At 37.1% G+C, this 20352-nt stretch overlaps 1 protein-coding gene across 1 annotated transcript in view; it reads left to right on the top strand.

Annotated features, from left to right (window-relative positions):
* TAF2 (TAF2 RNA polymerase II, TATA box binding protein (TBP)-associated factor, 150kDa) overlaps nucleotides 1–20069 on the top strand; it is a 60036-nt gene extending 39967 nt beyond the window's left edge. The window contains 7 exon segments of the mRNA XM_010015426.1: nucleotides 1452–1521; nucleotides 3082–3191; nucleotides 5580–5809; nucleotides 9007–9141; nucleotides 16445–16487; nucleotides 19608–19625; nucleotides 19756–20069. Of these exon segments, the coding sequence (XP_010013728.1) occupies nucleotides 1452–1521; nucleotides 3082–3191; nucleotides 5580–5809; nucleotides 9007–9141; nucleotides 16445–16487; nucleotides 19608–19625; nucleotides 19756–20069 (920 nt within the window).
* The last annotated feature ends 283 nt before the right edge of the window (nucleotides 20070–20352 follow it).

Genomic DNA, 20352 nt, shown 5'->3' with positions numbered 1-20352 from the left:
TTATCCCTTTCCCATGAAAGATTGGACCAGATGATCTTTTGAGGTCCCTTTCAGCTGGCTGTTGTCTGATTCTGACTAATAAGATTGGTTTTATCCAAGATCATGTTTAATTTGTCACTGCTCCCCAAAATGTTTTCTAGTTGCTTCATAAATTTGAAGAGCAGGTTAAATGCATTGATAGCAAAGCTTTGGAAGTCTCTCAGGCCTTGTTTACACTATAAGGCAAATAGCAGGAGAGGCTTACTTTATTTCAAGCAGAAATAAGTTTAAAAAGCAAGGACTTCCCCCTTTTTTTTTAACCACAAGTATGGTGTTTCTTGGTTTTGTCATCCAATACTGTCAGCTTAAAGGATTCATTTTCTAATCAAAAAACATTTCAAAATCCCTTCTGTTAGCAGTCAGAATAATTGCAGCTTGCTTATGATTGTGAATCGTAATACTATATACAATATACAATATTTCTCTTACATGCAAAACAACTTTTGTATGCAGTATTCTAGCTGCCTTCTACCCCAAAGAAGGGAGCTGCAAGGAAGAGCAGCTGTGCATGGAGTTGAGCACAGACAGTCACCAATCCCTTAAAAGTATGTCCTAGGCATAGCTTTTCAAAAATTTCTTTTTTTTTTTTGAGGCAAATCTGAGATTATGGTTCTGCTCTGTATGGGTATTTGCTCTGGCATCATCCAGAATGGTGTAGCTGTGGTCTAAGTGGTGCAGAGCGTGATCTAATACATTCTGCATCTATACAGGGTTTGTGTGATTGGTGTTGCTGACATCCTGTGTTGGTTCCTGTTTGGCAGTGGTACTTTGACAATCAAAGGAATTTTTTAATTTAATTTAAATTTTAAACAAGCTGATTTTGTTTCCAGCAGTGACAGGCAGCAATTTTCTAGAAGCATGTGCTGGTAGGTTTCAAAATCCATTTGAATTGCAAAGTATACTGATGTAAAAAACTAAGGAAGGCTACTGAGAGGAGTATTCTTCAGTTTTTGTAAGCCCTGTAGTTGTCCTCTTTCTGTCCTATTTATAGATAATAATCTTTCACACATTTCTGCACATGAGAATTTTAGGTTCTCTGTTCCCTGTGGAAAACAGAATACTTTTGCTTGTTGAAATGATATGTGGATGTGTTCATTTTAGGAAGCACACAATCTCAAGATGATAATTTACTCTGTGATCTTTTCAATCAACACTCACGAGAAACAGAGTTACCTGCTGATAGTCACGTTGGTGGTTGTTGAACAACTGAGTCATGAAGGGGTTTTGTGCACATTTCTGTTTCAGTGTAAAGTAAAACACCTTTTACTTTGAACTTGCGCTATTATTAATGAAATTCCTCTTTAGTTGCAGTGATTCAAGCTGTTTGTGTTCTAATTCAGGAACCTGTGATTGTCTTGATCAAAATCCTTCCAGTTTATGCATAGTTATAGGCATTTTCTTTTTCTTTACAGTTGATAGGAGCTATGAAGAACTACAGTGGTTGCTTACTATGGTTCAGAATGATCCTGTACCCTACATAAGGTTAGTGAGTTAATAAAGAGCCAGTATTTTACTAACGTGGGAACTGCTAAGCAGAATCTCTAGAATAGATCAAATCCTGAACTCCTTAATACTTCTTCACAGAACAGTTTTTTCTTCTTGTTATTTTATATAAATTGAAACATGTTTTGATGTTCAACAGTTCACATCTCAGAAATTAATATACTCTTTTCTTATTCTCCATTGTATTATTTTTCTTCTTTATGTTCAGCCCCTGTGGTGTAAGTCTGAAGTTAGAGATCACTTCCCGATCATAAATAAATCTGATGTTGCATGTAGCAAAAAGACTTTGTGATACTTTGCAAAGACAAAGGTTGAGACATAGTGACACAATGTTTTGCCAGCAAGAAGTGTAAAGCAATTGTTAGACTGTAGATGGGGTGAAAGGATAACATGTGAAAATATGGTGTAATTTCTAGGATTGCTTGTTCCAACTTTGTTTTCACCAATCAGCAGATATTTTAGGACATTCATTATAAACCTTTGAACACAGGAGTTCATGATAATTGCTTTTCCCCAACACTTCCTCTTATGGCCACCATCAAAATAGTGAGTTTCAAACATAAATAGTATTACTTTTTCTGTATCTCTATAGGTGATTTCTTACAAAGATCATAGCTGCAAGATTGTTCTCTGTTTTATTTCTGTCATCCTTGCTAATGAAAGTAAGTGCGTTTGGGCTCACAAGAAGAGGTTTAGCTTCAGTCTAGGAAGGAGATTTAATTTTATTTGTATCTTTTTAAAAAGGAGTTAAAATTTTGAATTGAGTGCAATGTGTAAGCCTCCTTCGAAAGAAAGAAAAAAGAAATATATCTCTAATATTGTCCCAAATTATAAGACAGCAAGGGGAAAGCTTCCTATATGGGGAAAATATTTAAAATTAGAAATAATAGAACAAATAATTATTCTCATTCATAAAATGTTTTCAATGCCAAGTTTAAAGAAAGAAAGTGGGGAAAAATGTGTCTACTTTCAGCTCAGTGTGTAAATACTGTAAGCAAACATGGTAAGTGCAGAATCTTTATATACCAGCATAACTTCAGAGGTGACAGTGTTCCTTCCCAGAAATATGTGCAAGTCACTGGTTTTGGTCCTGGCATTTTGTATCAGTCATAAACATTTAAAGTTGTTTAAAAATTCTTCGGTGTCAGTGTGTAAGGAGTTTATTTGCCAGAGTTGCTCCTTCTTTCTAATTATAAAGTCAGTGTGCAAAAAAGATTGTTGCTAAAGAGAAGAGCATAATGTAGGCTACAGTTTTGTACCTAACTGTTAAAAATCATGTCTGATAAAAAACCTTAGCTTTATCTTTAAGTTTTGTTATTTGCTTATATTATATTTGCTTATGAGTAAATCTGAGTCTATGCGTATTGTGGGCAGAAGGAAGAGCTAAAAGCATAAAACACTGGTTAAAATTTTTGAAGAAATCCTGTCTTGAATAAGGGTCTTGTGTTGAATAAGCTTGTAAGAACATTGCAAACTGAACAGACTTTGTATTCTTAGTGTATTCATTTGGATAAAGATATTTTCTTCTATTTCTTTCAGGCATAAGATTTTGGATATGCTGACTAAGAATCCACCTTTTACCAAGAACATGGAGTCCCCTTTATGTAATGAAGCTTTGGTAGATCAACTTTGGAAACTGATGAATTCAGGTTGGCTTTTATTTCTTTGTTGGTTGTTTGGTTGTTTTGTTGCCTTTTTGTTGTAAAGTTTTCTGAAATAAGCATTAAAGACTTGTTTCAGAATATGCCAAGAGCTCTCTTAGTTTCAATAGCTAGAAATTGAAAATTCAGTCTCAGAGGTTCAATATCATGTGGGTACCTCCAGACCTATCTCAGTTTCACAGGGTACCAAACCTTGGTTTTCATTCTTTTGTCCGCTACTGTAGTGTGCTTTGATGTACTTGGGCATAGAATGATTCTTTGACCCAGATGTTCAACGCAAATGTTTCCTCAAATGGTGGTGTCTGTATTACCTTTTTCTTTATAATTTGCTTTAGATTTAGATCTCTTTGTCCTCTTTTACTAAACACAGAGAGAAGATGAGAGGATAACATTTGTATAGGTAATCTAAACGAGACTTTTAGAAGTATATTATAAACTTAAGACTCAATTTGCTTTGTGTGATTAGGAAAGATCCTAATGAGAGCAGGGCTTGCATCTCTACCATTGACCTGTTTTTCATTACTAAAGCAGTTTTATCCAGTACTGACAAACTGCCCTTTAACATCTGGCACATTACTACATAGATTGCATATAAATGTTTATATAGCTTTTTTAGGTCATTGGAGGCTGGCTGTTCTCTGTGTACCATTATTTTTAGCGTTCAAAAGTTTACAGATACACTCCAGGGGTTGAAGTGGGGAAACTACCACCAGTAGTTCAGTTTCATAGGATTTGCCAAGTGTCAGGCATAGAAAATAAACAATTTTGGTGTTCCCATCAGAGTTTGTTTTTCCTTTTTCTTGAGAGAAGAGTGTGTGTAGTGTTTCTTATAACTATTACCTCTTTTTGCGAGTAACAAATAGGGTATACATTCTTATTATGATTCATGGGGCTTTAAGTACTTAAATTTCTATGCATCAAGATGACATAATGTTTCAATTTATTTTCTGTAAGGGATAACTGTAGCATTCCAGGGTGCCTTGAAAAAATGTTTGTTAATGTGAGACAAGTTAGTAGCCAGGTTTAAAGCTGCACAATCCTAGAATCATGAGTTGCTTTCATTTAACATAAGCACATGCAATGCAAAACAGACTGATTGATATATGTAGTCTTTTTTTCTTTTTCCTTCTGTGTTAATCTGCATTAAATTGATAATGCTCACAAGTTCCAAAGATTGCAGAGAAAGCTGCAACCAATTGTATTTAAGCTTAGGAGGGAGATACTGAATGGGAATTCATCTTATCATTTAAAGATGTACTAGTTTAAGAAGTTGAGTAAATTATTTGTTGCTGAAATATTAGAAGACTTTTTAAATTGGTATTTGTGAGTATGTCATTCTCTGGAGAGTATTTTAGTGTTAGAAATGTCCAGATTAATATTCATGTTGCTTTCACTTGTAACTGGGTAAACCTATGTACAGCTAAGCTCACTCAAAACACTACTTAGCCCCATGAAACTTAGTATTTACAGGGACAGACCTTGTAATTTTATTTTGTGCTAAGTCTTGCACAGCAACATTAACATGGCATTGGCTCATCTGTGTCTTGTTTACCAGATATAGTTCTATTCCTTCTGTGGAACAATATGTTCAATAAACTTGCAATCAGTCAAGAGCTGGGCTGAGTTAACACCAGAATCACTGTATTAGCAGTGTTGCACCAGATGTCAGATGTCTTTCTGTTGTGATTGGTGCCAAGTGTGCTTTGACCATTTGTATATGAAGATACAAAAGCAGTACACAGTTTACAGTGAAAAATAAAATCATTGAAGCATTGCTTTGTGCAGAAGAATCCATATCTCTAGTATGAATCCAGATTAAACTTTGAGTGCCCAGTGAAGTGCATAACATAGTAGTGACATCAGAAAACATGTTTGTGCATTGCTGATTAGTGTTCTCTATCAGTGCAGTTTCCAGAGGGTCATGCTTAAGGCTACTACTGTATTTCGTGGAATACACAGGCAAGTGTGACCAAATACATAGATACTGGAAGCCATTTTCGTAACAAAATGTTGTATTTAATTATCCAATAGTAAGACCTAAGTGAAAGTGAAGCCTTAAGTTTTAAGTGAAACTTAAAAAATCATGTAGGTGTGATTATTTTCCTCGAAGTTTTCATTACGTTAGTGTAGCACTTAGTTTCCCAGTCTTGTTCTGCAAACATGTCTAGTTTACAACCCCAACAATTTAGAGCCTTCCTTTTAAACAGGTTGTGGCAGGTGAGTTTGAGTCAATAAGAGACAGGAATATTGAGGGAAGTGTATCTTAAGCACAGAAAATGTCATACTCTGGTGGATCCAGATCACTTAAACTGCTTTATTTGGGGGAGAGGAGAAAATTCTGTCTCTGTATTAACAATAATCTCTTTTGGATTTTAGGAACTTCACATGACTGGAGATTACGATGTGGTGCTGTGGATCTCTATTTCACGCTCTTTGGCCTCAGTAGACCTTCTTGTTTACCATTACCAGAGCTTGGTCTTGTTCTTAATCTGAAAGAAAAGAAGGCTGTACTTAATCCAACGATTATCCCTGAATCAGTTGTAAATAATCAGGAACCTGTGAATAGTACTAACAATCATGGACAGTCAGTAGGATTTCAGAACACCGTAAGCACAAACCATCTGCATACATCCCATTCAGCTGGCTCTGCGTCCTTGCCTTGCTTGCTGGTTTAATTTTGTATTGTGTTCAAGCTTCTCATGCTGTAGCTAAGCTACGTTTATACCTTGTTACTCTTTATTCCTTCCACTTGAAAAGCTGGCATATACCATAACTTTTTTTAACTGTTTTGCATAGCATATGCAAGCTTTTATTTGTTTTTTTTTCTAGTCTCATCATTTCTGTTCTTTATAAAACTTAACTTTGTCTATATTGCTTGTGAGACATGAAGCGATTCACAGAAATGTTTGATGCTGTGATGAAAACTTTTTTATTAGACTAAGAATATTGCTTAAGGGCAAGTTATGCAATTTTCCAAAACAAACTCTTTTATCAGGAAATTTGTTACATCTTAAAATAGATATACGTCTTTTTAAACAACATTAAGAAATGTGAAAGTTGGAGCTTTAACACATCTTCACTGAACACATGAATCTGACTATTTAGTACTTGTGCTCTGAAGGATTTGTAACAACTTCTGAAAAATCATATACATGAAGGTTGATACCTTCCTGGTTGTGGAGGCTTCAGTCCTAACACAGAATCCATTGCATAGTTAAAAAAATAAATGTTATAAGCTATTCAAGTCTTACTTTTCTTAAGAATAACTGCCACTGCTGCAAGACCAAGTCTTTTTGTTGGACAGATTTAATCATGAGGGGTAAAACTCAACAGACATGGAAATAATGAGATTCAAGAACTACATTTGATTGAAACTGCTTCAGAGTAAATCCTGAAAGAGAATATGAACATGTGGTCAGCATGTTTGAAACTCTCTCCACCCTTCTGAATGGGATGGTTTACGTTCAGTCACATGGTTGATTTCTGTATTGTTTATATTCAGAAGTATACTGAGAGTCAGTTATCACAGTACCTTGCAGGCCAGTTCCAGTAGGGGGAGAAAATGATGATAGAGTCAAATACCATTAGAGCTATCCTATATATTTACACAACTTGTAATAAGTCCTAATTTGCTGTGAATAAACATCTGAAGTAGATAGCAGGAGACATTTTGTTAGCAGATTTTTAGGCTGCAGTTCAGTGAACATCCAAGCTTTTTTTGCAGCCAGACTATCTTAATAAAAAAAATTTCCTTGTAACTCTTCTTTTATCCTATACTGTCATCCTTTGTGCTAGCAGAGTATTGCTGCATAGTGAGCTGGATCAGGGCAGGATCTGGTTGAAAAGTACCTTTTTTATGAACAGGCAGTTCCTGCTGGTTCAGTTTCCTAGTCAGTTTGTCATGTAGGTATACAAATGCCTGTGGCAGCCCAGGCCAAAAATCTGTGAGGAAGAGCAGCAGTACTGGCTTACACTAGTGTGAAAATAGAGCATTAGTGTAAGTCTCAATTCGCACTTCATTCTTTGTATCTTCTCCTATGCCTTATGTCCATTCTCCTACCCCTTACTTTAAGGTTACCATTTTCAGTGGAACTCCCCTAAAATTCAGGGAACTGATTTTCCTTGTTAAAAGAATCAAACTAGAAACATAAACCAAAGATTGCCTCTCACACCAGCCAAAGTTTATCCAGACGTGATTGACAACAGCAGTGTGTTGGGTTAAACAACAGGGTTGAAAAAAGGGAAATACATATTTGAAGGAAAATGAATTAACTTGTGATAGACTACATCAGATTAACTAGGTTCTTTAAAGGCTGACCCTATGTTCTGATAGCATAAACATGTTAAAATCAGTACTGATGGACTTGTGGCACTGAATTTGCTGAGGATGGTAAAAGTCACCCGTTACATAAAATTGAATTTTAATTGTTCAGGGCAAGTATGTGGGGCTTTTGTGTGCCCTTTGTAGGATAGAGGAAGAGCAGTTCAGTGGAGCAGCTTAAGCTCTTGAGAGTCTATGATACAGCTTTTATCTAGTTTATAGCAGGCTCTTAATTATGTTTGCTTCTGTGGTATTTTTCCTTCTATATTTTGTGTATTGGGCTTGTTATAACACCTGTCTCCTGTTTTACTGGCTATATGTGGGACTTAGACTCTCCTGCTATTTTTGTATGCCTTTGACCCTGTTTTTGTGGACAGTCTAAGCAGTACAGTTTACAAAACAGTTTAACTTTTCAGTAATATTGTTGTGAAATCAAAAAAAACAACCCAAGTTACAAGTGCTTGTTAAGGATTTGTATTCAACTAAGTAAGCATTAGCTTTTAAAGCTAACAAAAAGAAGATTTAGCTAAATCCCGTCTGTAAATCAGAGGCTATCACAGTTTTTCAACTGTGATTTGGGGTGAGGAGAGTCTGCGAGGCACAGATTTATAGAAAGGCTATTCAGAGGCAGCAAATTTTGTTGCACACCAACAGTACCATGATTGTGAGAAGGGACAGAAAAGATGCCAATGGTAGATATGCAGAGGGAGCAGGGATAGAAGTAAAGAGAAACTATGTTTGTAGGAGAGGTTGGCACAAATCCATACAGGGTTTTAGAAGATACTTTTTGCCAGAACTACAGGGAAAACTTTGTTCAAATCACCCACTTTACTCAGAAGTGTTTTCAGCTATCAGATCTCTTTTAGGCTGAAACATGGCTCTTGCTATCTTCTAATTTTGGTCTTTTAATGCTGCTTCAGGAGGATGATCATCTTATTAAGGAAACAGCATCCAGCATTTCTGGTCATCAGCAGGGGGTGAAGAGGAAGGCTGATATGCCACTCGGGTCTCCATTGGAGCCAGGGCAAATACTAGAGAAGAATGAAGACAGTAAAGTCAAACTCAAAATCAGAGTAAGAAATGGAAATTCAACTTGCACAATATGTAGGATATTCAGAATAAGAGCAGTGGCTTCTGCTGACTTCCCTTAAAGCTGTGTTCAAACAAAAGACACATTGTGTGTATGTGTGCAGTAGTTGTTACACTTTGCAAAATTATTTTTCATCAGATTCTTTATTGGCTGGCAAGAACTAAAATTGACAGTTAATGCCCCTGTTCACACAGCTTCATGGTAAATTAGAATGAAGGAAACACACTGACCCTTTTTAATTTCACTGAATTTTTATTCCTTTGCAGTGGTAGATATCACTTCCTTTCCCTCTCACCCCCAGTTTACCACAAAAAAACATATTTTAAGTTTTATTTAGTGATCTTCTTACCAGTTATTAGCATCTGCTTATTTTCTTTTTCCTGATATCTTAGTTCTCAAACTCTCAAGAAGAGGAGGAAATTGATATGGACACAGTTCATGACAGTCAAGCCTTTATTTACCATCATTTGAATATGTTGGAGAGGCCATCCACACCAGGTACGAGTAAATTTATTGGCAAAATGATAGTATGGATTTTTCAACTATGTCAATCGGGTGTAGTTGGGTTTTTTTGCTACTGTTTATTCCCAAACATAAAGTCTTGGTAAGTGTTAGATGTTAATTGATTTCCAGGAAGTGTGTAAAGGGTGCATAAGAACATTTCTTTAGCTTTCAGTATGTTTATAGATAACTGTCTACATATGTATTTTCATACATATCTAAGACAGGTATGTATCATGCTTATAAAAGTGAAAAGCTAAGGAAAAAATAAAGTTATATAAAGCTGAAATAGAACCCCATAAGCAATTAAATAAAACTTACTTTGCTGTAGTTGTCACTTAAAGAAAATAGTTTTGAAGATTAACTTTAGAAATAAATAGCAAGACAGGTAAAAGAAAATCTCTCCTCATAAAATCACATAATGATTTAGAACTTCAGTAATTGAAGAACAAGCCTCAAAGATGCTTAGACGGGCTTTTCAAAGTTGAAAAGATTGAATCTAAGAGTAAAATGGTTTCATTTCAAGCACTTCTTTTGTTTTACTACTTCTCTTAGTATCTTTTTGATAAAATACTTGACAAAATCACTTCTCGAAGAATAGTGTTTCTTAGAAACCTTAAGGCAGGCTGAACTTCATTGATGAACATCCACATTCTTTACTTGCCTGTCAGTAACAAAGAAATTCAGTAGATAGTCTCATTTTCTCAAAATATTTTAACCACATTTCTTAAGTTTTGTTCCAGAATGTGCAGTGGTGCCAAGCTGAGGTAATGGGGCTTAACAAACATTTTTGAGACCTTCAGTAGGCATCTGTGCTGCTTTCGTCTGGGATAGAGTTGATTTTCACCATAGTAGCTAGTATGGGGCTGTGTTTTCAGTTTGTGCTGAACACTGTGATAATACAAGGATCTTTTAGTTACTGCTGAGCAGTGCTTACACAGAGTCAGGGCCTTTTCGTCTTCTTATCCTGCCCCACCAGTGAGTAGACGGGGGATGTACAAGAAGTTGGGAGGGGACACAGTTGACCCCAACTGACTCAAGGGATATTCCACACCATATAGTGTCATGTTCAGCATATAGAGCTGGGGAAGAGTGGAGGGGGGACATTTGGAGTGATGGCATTTGTCTTCCCAAGTAACCATTAACACATGATGAAGCCCTGCTTTCCTGGAGAAATTCATGGACCACAGGAAGTGAATGAATTCTTTCTTTTGCTTTGCTTGAGTGCGCAGCTTTTGCTTTCCCAATTAAACTGTCTTTATCTCACTGTTACCCTTCTGATTCTCTCCCCCATCCCACTGGGGGAGTGAGTGAGAGTGAGTGAGTGAGTGAGTGAGCAACTGTGTGGGGCTTAGTTGCTGGCTGGGGTTAAACCATAGCAGCATCCAAAACAAAGTTTTAAAGTTGCAGTACTGCAATGTGTAAAAGTGAAGTATTTGGCCTTAGAAGTAGGATTCATAGTAATTACCCTCTTGCTTGTTTTTCTGTTTTTATCCAGTGGTTGCTTAATCTAAAATACAAGTAGATCTTAGCAGCAGGATCTGGAACATTGGTTCAGTCTTGAGTGCCCTAGGTCCTGAGCTAAGCTGACAGGCGACCTCATCTTCTTCCCCTGTGACCTGGCAAGTTAGTGGCCCCATTTAAGAGAAGTGCTGGTGGATGTTCCTGTTCTCAGTGTCCTGCTGAGGCTGGTGCCGTGGTGCTGGCTGGGGGTGTGGAAGCTGAAGACTCATGCTCCCTTAGGGCCTAGGACTTAACAGTTTTACTTCCTTGGCAGATGCTGTAGCCGCCAAGAGGTTTTGTTTTGGTTTTGTTGTTTTTTTTATACAAGGTAACTGCTGTCATTGCTCAGCTAACAAATCAAGTTCATATGGGGACATAAAACACAGGGAGGTCTAGTTTCTGGATTCCAGATGGCCTTTGGTTAATGACATGTGCCTGTACAGCCAGGTCCACCAGGATGGATTTGCTGTAGATATGTAAAGTAGCAAAACTCACACCATTTTGCCTAAAGCACAGGCATTTCAGCAGAGTAAAGGGGAAGGCTGCATATAGGTTGCTGTTATGAACTTAGGAGCCCAATTCTGCTCAACCTTTATTTTAAACCTCTCAGAGCTGCTTCGTTTGTCCTCAGTGTTATGGGCAACCATCACATTTTCTGTTACAGCAAAGAATGACACATCCAGGGCATGCAAGAGCAAAGCTGATCCACTGAGGATTAGTATTTATAACTCTTACATGGTATTTTGCAACTTTTTTTTTTTTTACTACATTTACACACTTTATGGACTATAAAGTCATAAACAAAACTGCCAAATACTTCACAAATAGGACTTATGGGACCCTCTGTGCGCCAGCTCTGTGCTCCAGCTCTTGCATATTAAGTTTGCACTAGAGTTCAGAAAGGGTAAGGCCTGATCAGGAGTGGAGTAATGGCCAGTTGACTGCTGCTTTTGTAGACCTACAGCAGACAAAAGCTACTTCGAGTTTCACTTGTGTGCTGAATGACCTTCTCACCTCTGCCATTCAGGCATTGAGCACACTGGAATACATTTTCTTTCCTACGTAATAAATGAGACAAATGCAGGGGGTTTGCCATATAATTCATTTTCAATAATAAGCCTTGAAAAGCATTATTTTGAAACACTTCAGATTAATTTCATTTTCTTTGGTTTGTGCAGTAAGAAACAGTTCCACTTCAGATATTCTTTGCTTCTAAAATTTCACCTGTTTCTTATTCATGGCATTTTTCTTAGCAGCAGAGACGTATGAATTTCAGACTGAGTAAATAAAGACAGTTCAATCTTTAGGAAATTGTATACTTCTGAGAAGAAACAGATGGGGAAAAATAAAAGCATACGTAAATAAAATTGTTCGCGCATAGGAGTGTACTGTTCTACAAAGGAATCACAGATAATGTTTCCTGAGGGCCTTGGAGTTTTTGCAGCAATGATGGAGGATGGGCCCACTTCAATGAGTGCTTATTGTGAAATAGATTGACAACAGGTTCTGAAATGGTCTCAGTGCCTTGTTAGTAAATCTGTAAGATCTTGTGTCTGCCTCCATTCTGTGACTCTTACTTGGAAGGCAGTGAGCTCTTAGTCCATACACAGTTTTCCTCTCACAGCTGTGGGTTATGTCCCTACATGTCACATGAAGCGTTAGGTCATGAGCCAAACACAGCCTGTGAACAGCAGCTGCCAGGAGGAAGTTCATTTGGGTCTAAATCCTGCTGTATCTGTGTATTCCTTTATTTTTCTTTTTGTAACACTCCCCACCACCCTGAATGATAATTTGGATTTGTTCAAGTTGATGTAAACCCCCTAAAGCCAGGAAAATATTATTTTCCGTTTAAAACTTTTTTTTCTTTTCTTCCCTGTGTGCTTCTGCTCATGGATGTGAAAGGTTAGGGTTGAGACATGGTACAAGGGCAATAAAAGAAGTCTCGTACTACAACTCTTGCAGGATTACAGGTTTCAGTACTAGAATTATAGCACCTTTTGTAGTACATATAGATAATCTTTTAAATCCTACTAAAGCATCCTGTCTACAATAATAGAACTGTGAACTCTGGTAGTTATAAGAGATTCTGAGCATTTTTCAAAACGTTATTAAAAGAAGCAGTTGTGAACAGTTGGAAGAAAGCTGTTGCATTGGTTATTCATCTGCCCTGAGGGCTAGGAACATGGCAGCCTCTTTAGAGCCTCTAGTGCTGTGCAAGGTCACATTTCTAATGCGAGAACAGATCTTTATTTGCTACTAAATCACCAAGAACAGTAGTAACACTCCCTACTCTTCAGATCAAATGAATTTCAAGATCAGATTTTGTATAAGAGGTAGATTTAGACTCTCATTTAAGACTGTAAGAAGACGTGTTGGCTTCAGTGAGATCAGATTAAGATACAGTTCTATATTTACCTTAATGTTTTACTTATCCGAAAGTAGAACAGTTCAAAACTAACCTCTAAAAAGTTATGCTGCATATGTCAGTGGTTATTGATTGGCATGTTCTTTTCTGCTTCCAAAATAAATGCCTGGCTGTAGCCTGTGTGGTCTGCCAGTGAAGTTACACGTCTTTAAGGCTCAACAGATCATCACTGATAAACATTTAGTTAGAATTTTCCCAACTATTTTTGGTAGTTTGATAGTTGATACAAAGCAGTGTCCAATTCTCTCTTTATTTCTACAAAAGAAAAAAACAAAAAAAGAAATACAGGAATGTTCTCTTTGTACACTGGCAGTCCTTCTCTGATCACATTCAGGAGCTTTGGGGACACATCCGAAGCATTCAAACTCAGATCAGAAAAATCCTTTGGCCGTTCCATTAATCCTTTGCTGTTTTTCAGGATGATCATAATTGGAGATTTCCACTGCTGACTCTTTTTATCATGTAGATATACATTAAACTTCGATGGTCACGCTTATACGTGTTGATAGGATTGTGGTCTTGTTTATCACAGTTACTGTCTGCAGTTTCAGGAAAAAATGATTTACCTGGGTTGAATTGTTTCTGGAATGATTTGAAACTGGATACAGCACATACTGCAATAAGGTGTAGAAAGAAACTACTGCAGTCGTTATGTTTAACCAGTGCATTTACAACAGTAGATCTGAGCTTGTGGTACAAATCACTGCATTTCAAGTGTATAGTAGATACTAGGCGTCCAGTCTTGAGCTGTATGAAAAGCCTACTCCTCTGCAGCTCAGTAGAGCTATCCAAGTTAGCTGTAAGAGCGCCAGTACCTCAGAGCTCAGCCTAAGAGGCTTCTTGCCAAAAAGGGTTACAGAAGCATCAACACACAGACAAATACATAAAGAAACACTTCTTGGATATGAAGACACCACTGAGGACGGATTTTTGCTACTATTTTTAATGAGGGAAAAATTGTTACAACTGTTCTGTTAGACTACCCTTTAATAACATGGAATATTACTACAGTATGTTTGATAGTATCCATTACACATATGTTGACTTTATTACCTAAAGTATAAATGTTTCCAAACTGCTGACTCATGGGTTTTGAGGTTCTGTAGATAATTTTGTAGTATGTGTTATTTCAGTAACACATACTGAAATAGTATGTGGTTAATTGCACACTTCACAAGGAAGGGTGTTTTCCAGTGCTTTATCCTAAAGTGCATGAAAGCAGCTTTGATAGAAACATAAGCCCATCAGATAAAGTGACAACATAAAGGAGAATTGCATCAGTGTGTGGCTGCAGTATGTTAACTGTATGTTTTAATAAAAATAACATAGTTGTGTAGCTGTGCCTGTCTCTGAGAAAAGAGCTGATCACTCTCAAATGGAATCACCGTCCCTGGAAGTGTTCAAAAACTGTGCAAATGAGGCCCTCAGTGATACAGCTTACTGGTGAACTTGGCAGTCTTGGGTTAATGGTTGGACTTGATGATCTTAAAGGTCTTTTCCAACCTGGTTGATTCTATGATTCTAAATCTAGGAGATAGATAAGGCTAACAACTAAATTTTCAAGTGAACTCCCTGAAACTGTTAGACACGCAGAGTATTCTGAATTGACTTACTAATTTAAATGTCCTTTTTCTCTAGAGTAGGAAATACTCTAGAATTTTCCAGAATATTAAAGAATATTTTATGGTGTCATAAAAATAACACCACAGTTAAGCTATTATTATTTTTATATAAGGACAAAGCAACACAGTTGTGAAGTGAAAGTCAAATGAGGAAATTAATAAAACAGTTACGTGTTAAATGTTATATTTTGGTTAAATCACCAGCTCATCTATGCAGTACTTCAGCAGATGCTATCCTTTGGTATAGGGAATTACCTATCTGGATATAAATCCCATTAAAAAATGTGAAGTCAAATGAATCTGTAAATTTGAACTAGTTAAAATTTTTATGTTGAAGCCAAATTAATTGATTTGTTCATCACATCCTCAGAAAACTTTTGGGTGTTTTGTTTTGTTTTTTTAACTCGACCTTTACTTCTCACTCTCAAACTTTAAATTTTGTCATATGGTCCTTCAAAGAGCACTTTGCTAGACAGAAAATTGATAAATCTTCTTCAGAGGTATATATAATTTGAAAAGTCTACTTCTTCAGACAAATGGCAAGACACTCTTGCACTCTGGAAGCCTGGAATTACTTATGCTTGGTAACTTTTTGTATATGCTTTGTTGGTGGTTCAACAGATGCATAAACACAGCATTAAACTAAAAACTAGTGTGTCTTGAATGTTTCCAGGGTAATACTCAAAAAGAAAAGTAGAAATAAGGAAAAACAGGGTAATTGTCAAAACAATTTTTAAGCTCTTTTCAGCTTAAAAACTCCCAGTGTTCTTTCTTCAGAGAAAATGCTAGCCAGGGCTGGGCAAAGTGCATTATTTTTCTCATCAGCAACCTTACTCTAGGTTCTGGGGGAGATAGACAAAGTGCTCATGTGCTTGTGTTGGTGTCCCCTTCTTCCTAGAGGTGGCTGGTGTCAGATTCTGGAGGACTAGCCTGTCCTCAGCTGAAATGCTGGACTCATGGGCCTTACCCTTTGCTGTGGTTTGTGAAGTTGGTTTCTCCCTCGCCGACATGTGAAAAAATCAGGATGCACACGGGGTCACTTTTAACAAGTGTCAATTTGGAAAAGTCAGCTCTTTTAAATAGATTGTACATGGAAAAAAATAGAGACTGTCTGTGGTGTCCCATCCTCTTCACACAAAATCAGGAAATACAGGAGAAGCCATATGGAAGATCTTGTGAAAGCCTGTTGGCATGTTAAAGTCTCAAGTTATGTGTTCCCAAATTGTAGAAGTTCAGTAACAAGAGTAAAATAGGTAGAACATTGTACCCGACACTGTTGTTCAGTGTTCATGTACCAACAGTTCTTAAAAATAAGAACCTTACCCTGGATAACTGATAAGGAGGATGTTAGAATTATCTGAGCCATTTTTAGTGTGACAGAAAGTGTTACTTTGAAAGTTTATCTAGATCTAACCTTTCGTTCTAAAACTAAATTACAAGATCTGTGTTTTCATATTTTTTTCTCTCTCACGTTGGTCCCCATGACAGTTTCAGATCTTTCTCCCATGGGATAGTTATCCTGTCTAATTTTAAACACCTACCCAGCTAGCTGGAACACCGCAAAGCCAATAATTACATTGGAATCTCCACATCCCAAACAGAAGGAGATCCAAGTGGATAGATGCATGTATGTGCATTTTCTTCCAAGGAATGCTCCTAACCACTTCAGAAGCGAGCTCCTGGGCTCACCCTCCACTTATTGTGGGTTTCTGTGATTTGAGAAACCCGGGTTCCAGTCTTGCTCCCTCTGCCAGGAGGAGATGGGTTCCCTGCAGGAAGAGGGAGTGCTCCATGCCTCCGCACAGCAGTCCTGCTACCCCTGGTGGTACAAGGGTAGTATTAATGCCCTGTAAAGCTATTCCTACTTAGCCTTGCTTTCCTAATCTGCAGCTTCCTGGCATGGGCTTTAAGTACATCTTAATTAAAAAGAAATTAAAATGAAGAATAAGTGTTCTGCAAGAAGTTTAATGGTGAATTTTGCAGGTAAAAATCAATTAGTTTTTTATAGAGCTTTTACAGGTCTGTCCATTGTACAGACAGCTGAGCGTGGTAGTCTGCGTGCATCCTGTCTGAGCCATCATCCAGAATCAATGTATCTGATTATTGATTTCAAAGTACTCTTTAGCAGTAGGAGGAAATTTTCTGGATAGTTATTTTTGCATTTAAAACCCCACAGATCATAGCTATCATTTACCTTTGTGAACAGTGTCTGTGTAGTTTCACTACTGGCTCAGTAAAAGTAGGTTTTTTTGTAATGACATTCTTTTGTTTGTTATTTGTGGCATATTACTGCTGTTGACTGTCTCCTTGAGCCTCAGTAGCCCTTGAGTTGCAGGTGGTTCCTACTTCTCCCCTTCTTGAAGATCTTCCTGACTTTTTCAGTTTCTAGGTGCTCATCACCACCCCTTCAGTCCTGTTGGCTTAAGTTACTGTTCTGTTTGCTCCCTAATTTGCTCCAATCAGTGGTGTTTAACTGTTTTAAATAATAGATTTTTCGATATATATAAATAACCCACCCAAAATAAGTAAAGAAGTGATAATGCAGACTGATGCCTTAGCAGAGCTAGTAGTTCAGTGAACAGCAGGAAATGTGCACAGATGGCAGGTAGTGCAGCAGAGGCAAGAAAGGTGTGTTGGATTGCATCCTTGGTCTTTGCTGGCACTTGGCGCTCCTCATCCATCATGCCTGCAGACTTAAGCCTGTGTCTTTAGACCAGATATACTGAGTTAAAGTTTGTAAAGCTCAGAGGTTTAACCTTGGTTTGAGGTTGTTACAGATGTAGTGTCTAGACTTACAGGTTCAGTTTCCATAAAAATAACTCCACAATTTGGAACTAATGGAGCTGTGAAGTATTAAGGGTTTGTGGCATGTGTGTGGGTTTTTTTGTTTTCTTTTAAGTTGACTTTAGTTTTTCTTGAATATTTTAATGTATCATGTGCCTGTAGCTTAAGAATATGTGAGAATGTGTTCTGTACTTTAGATAATCTGTTTTTACATCTTTTATGGATGAACACCAATTGGTCTTCAGGCTTTCTGCCATGACCTTTATTTCTGTGTTACTAGAATCTGTGTTTGTGTCCCTGCCACAGGTCACCTTTAACACCTGTAACCTATTTTAATGGTGTCAAACACCATGTGCTTTGGTTTTCTGAAGTGCAGTCTCCATTCTTTTTTTAATGACCCAAGTCACACATACTCTTTTCCACTCGTCTGTCTTCTGGTTAATGGCTGGTTTTGCATCCTTGCTACAGAAAATATTCTTAACTTGTCTAAAAGCTGTATGGTTTAGAGGACTGAGCTCAGGTTACTGGAATAGGTTTAGGTACATCTATCTAGCAGTTCCTTAAAAGAGATATAATTAGAAATAGTTACATTGTGAAGCAATCTTGTACCTTTTTGCATCAAATATAATACTTGTATGCTGTCTGCAGTGTTGAGAACGGCTCCAGGTAACAATGTAAAAAAGTTGCAGTAACTATCCACTGAAGCTGGCAAATGGAAGATTAAAAAATATTTGTATATGTAGGGATTTTATGTCTATAGGAACCTATTGTAGTCTGGTCCAGCCTCCTTTGTAACGTCATCAGGATTTTATATTGCACCATACTCACATATTGTGGTTGAGCCCAAATGTATTTTGAGAAGGACATCACTTTCGCTGTTTAAGACTTCCAGCAATAGAGAATCCATGTCCCACAGTAAGTCATCCATTATGCCCACTGTAAAAATGTTTTGTATTTTTACTGTGACTTCTAAACACTGCATACGGATGTAGGTTTTGGTTTTTCCAGCCATGTTTAAAAACAAACAAAAACCACAATAGCCCTACAGTCTAGAAACTTTCCTATGTATGTGCTTCAGTGAATCGGTTCCTAATCTTTTGGATAAGGCTAGAAAGATTACATGGAACTCTTTCTCAGTGCTCATTTGTCATACTACAGGGAGATGGCTCGACAGACTTCCAGGAATGATTATCATAAACAAATCATTCTTGCCTTTAAACAAATGAAACCAACCAACCAAAAAGATGTACTGGGGGAAAGAATCCATTTTCAAATATACAGAAAAATATAATTACAAATTATATCTACAGTACTTCCGTGTTATTTAACAGGGATATTTTCACCAAAAACTGTAGGAAAAAAAAGAAAAACCCACAGACAAACATTTAAAGCAGCTGTGAAAAAAATGAGTTTTAAAAGGAGTAGTTGCCTTCAAAAATCTGTTGGTGCTTTTCTACATTTATCTAGTAGTTAAAGCACGTTCTTACAATGTGAGTCATTTGATTCAATTTCTGCCTAAAGGAATTCCAGCCTTCCTACCTTCCAAGTGTTTCCCCTCATTAACAGTGTTATTCTTAGGTTATTGCCCTTTCATCCATACTATTGAAGCTTTTTCAGTCTGTGTGAAATAATGAAATACTAAATGAGCCAAAGAGAGAATGAGAAAGTCATTCAGGAATTGAGAAGTCATGAATCAGATTTTCCTTCCTCAGACTCACATACAAGGCTTACTCCGTATATAAGTAGTTCTAGTGTATTTGTGAAATACGTACTAATAACGGTGTGATTGTGTTTATTGGAATTTGCTTTTTGTTTAGGAATAAAACTGTATAATCTTTCAAATAGGCTAAATTGGTTGTGAAAAGTTCTGTTCAGTATCAGAAGGTTTGTATGTTGTTGCAGAGAGCGTTAGCTCCTGACTAAATGTATTCACATGGCAAACCTGCACTTCAGTGATGCCAGTCCAGCACTTTATACCAGAGTTTTCACAAGCAGTTATATTTTCATTATTCATGGTATAGTGGCCTTTTGATTCTGTTTAAAATGAATTTCTGGAAGCTAGTATAACTTGCAGTTTCTTAGCTCTTTACAGTTCCTGATTGTCTGGGGTCTGTTTATACTTTCAAGGGAGGGAGTAGCTCTGCAAAATGGTCAGTAGTACAAGAACCTTAATGGTGTGTTCAGAGCCTTTTCTGAAGAAAAATAAACCAAGTAGTGAATGGTACCAGTATCATAACACTTTATCTGTGTATTTAAATGATAATGTAGGTTTTATCTAATATTTCAGAATTTCTTCTGCTTGAAAGCAATGCAAGTTAAGCATTTACTAACCCCCCCTGTATCCACTCTTTCAGGTAAAGAACAATCTTCAGGAGAAGTGAACATGCACCCCGTCTCAGCAGCTCCTCTGTCTGTGTTTAGTAAAGAATCAAACTCCTCAAAACATAGTGACCACCATCACCACCACCACCATGAGCACAAGAAAAAGAAGAAGAAACATAAGCATAAGCATAAGCATAAACACAAACATGACAGTAAAGAAAAGGAAAAGGATCCCTTTGCTTTCTCTAACAGTCCAGCCAGTGCACGATCCATCCGTTCCCCGTCACTTTCAGACTGATATCGATGGCTTCTCTGAAGTTCAACTTGCAATATTCTCTGAATACTTAGGATGTACATAACTGTAGCTTCTTTCATTTTTTATGGAAATAAGAATATGTGAATTGCCTTAGCAATTCAGAAGCTCTGCCACTGTCCTTATTTGAAGCATTCTATTTGCATATGCGGTTGTTGAAATAATCTGATTCAAAAAATATGGTTTATGACTCTGAGTCATTTTGCATTTCACTGTTCTCCACACCTCCCACTCTTTTTTCCATTTTAAACAAAGAAAACAGCCCTTT

Source organism: Nestor notabilis, unplaced genomic scaffold, assembly GCF_000696875.1.
Source record: "Nestor notabilis isolate BGI_N333 unplaced genomic scaffold, ASM69687v1 scaffold6015, whole genome shotgun sequence".
NCBI classification, from domain to species: domain Eukaryota; kingdom Metazoa; phylum Chordata; class Aves; order Psittaciformes; family Psittacidae; genus Nestor; species Nestor notabilis.
The sequence above is the reverse complement of the archived record's forward strand: the minus strand, read 5'-3'. Positions and strand labels throughout refer to the sequence as shown.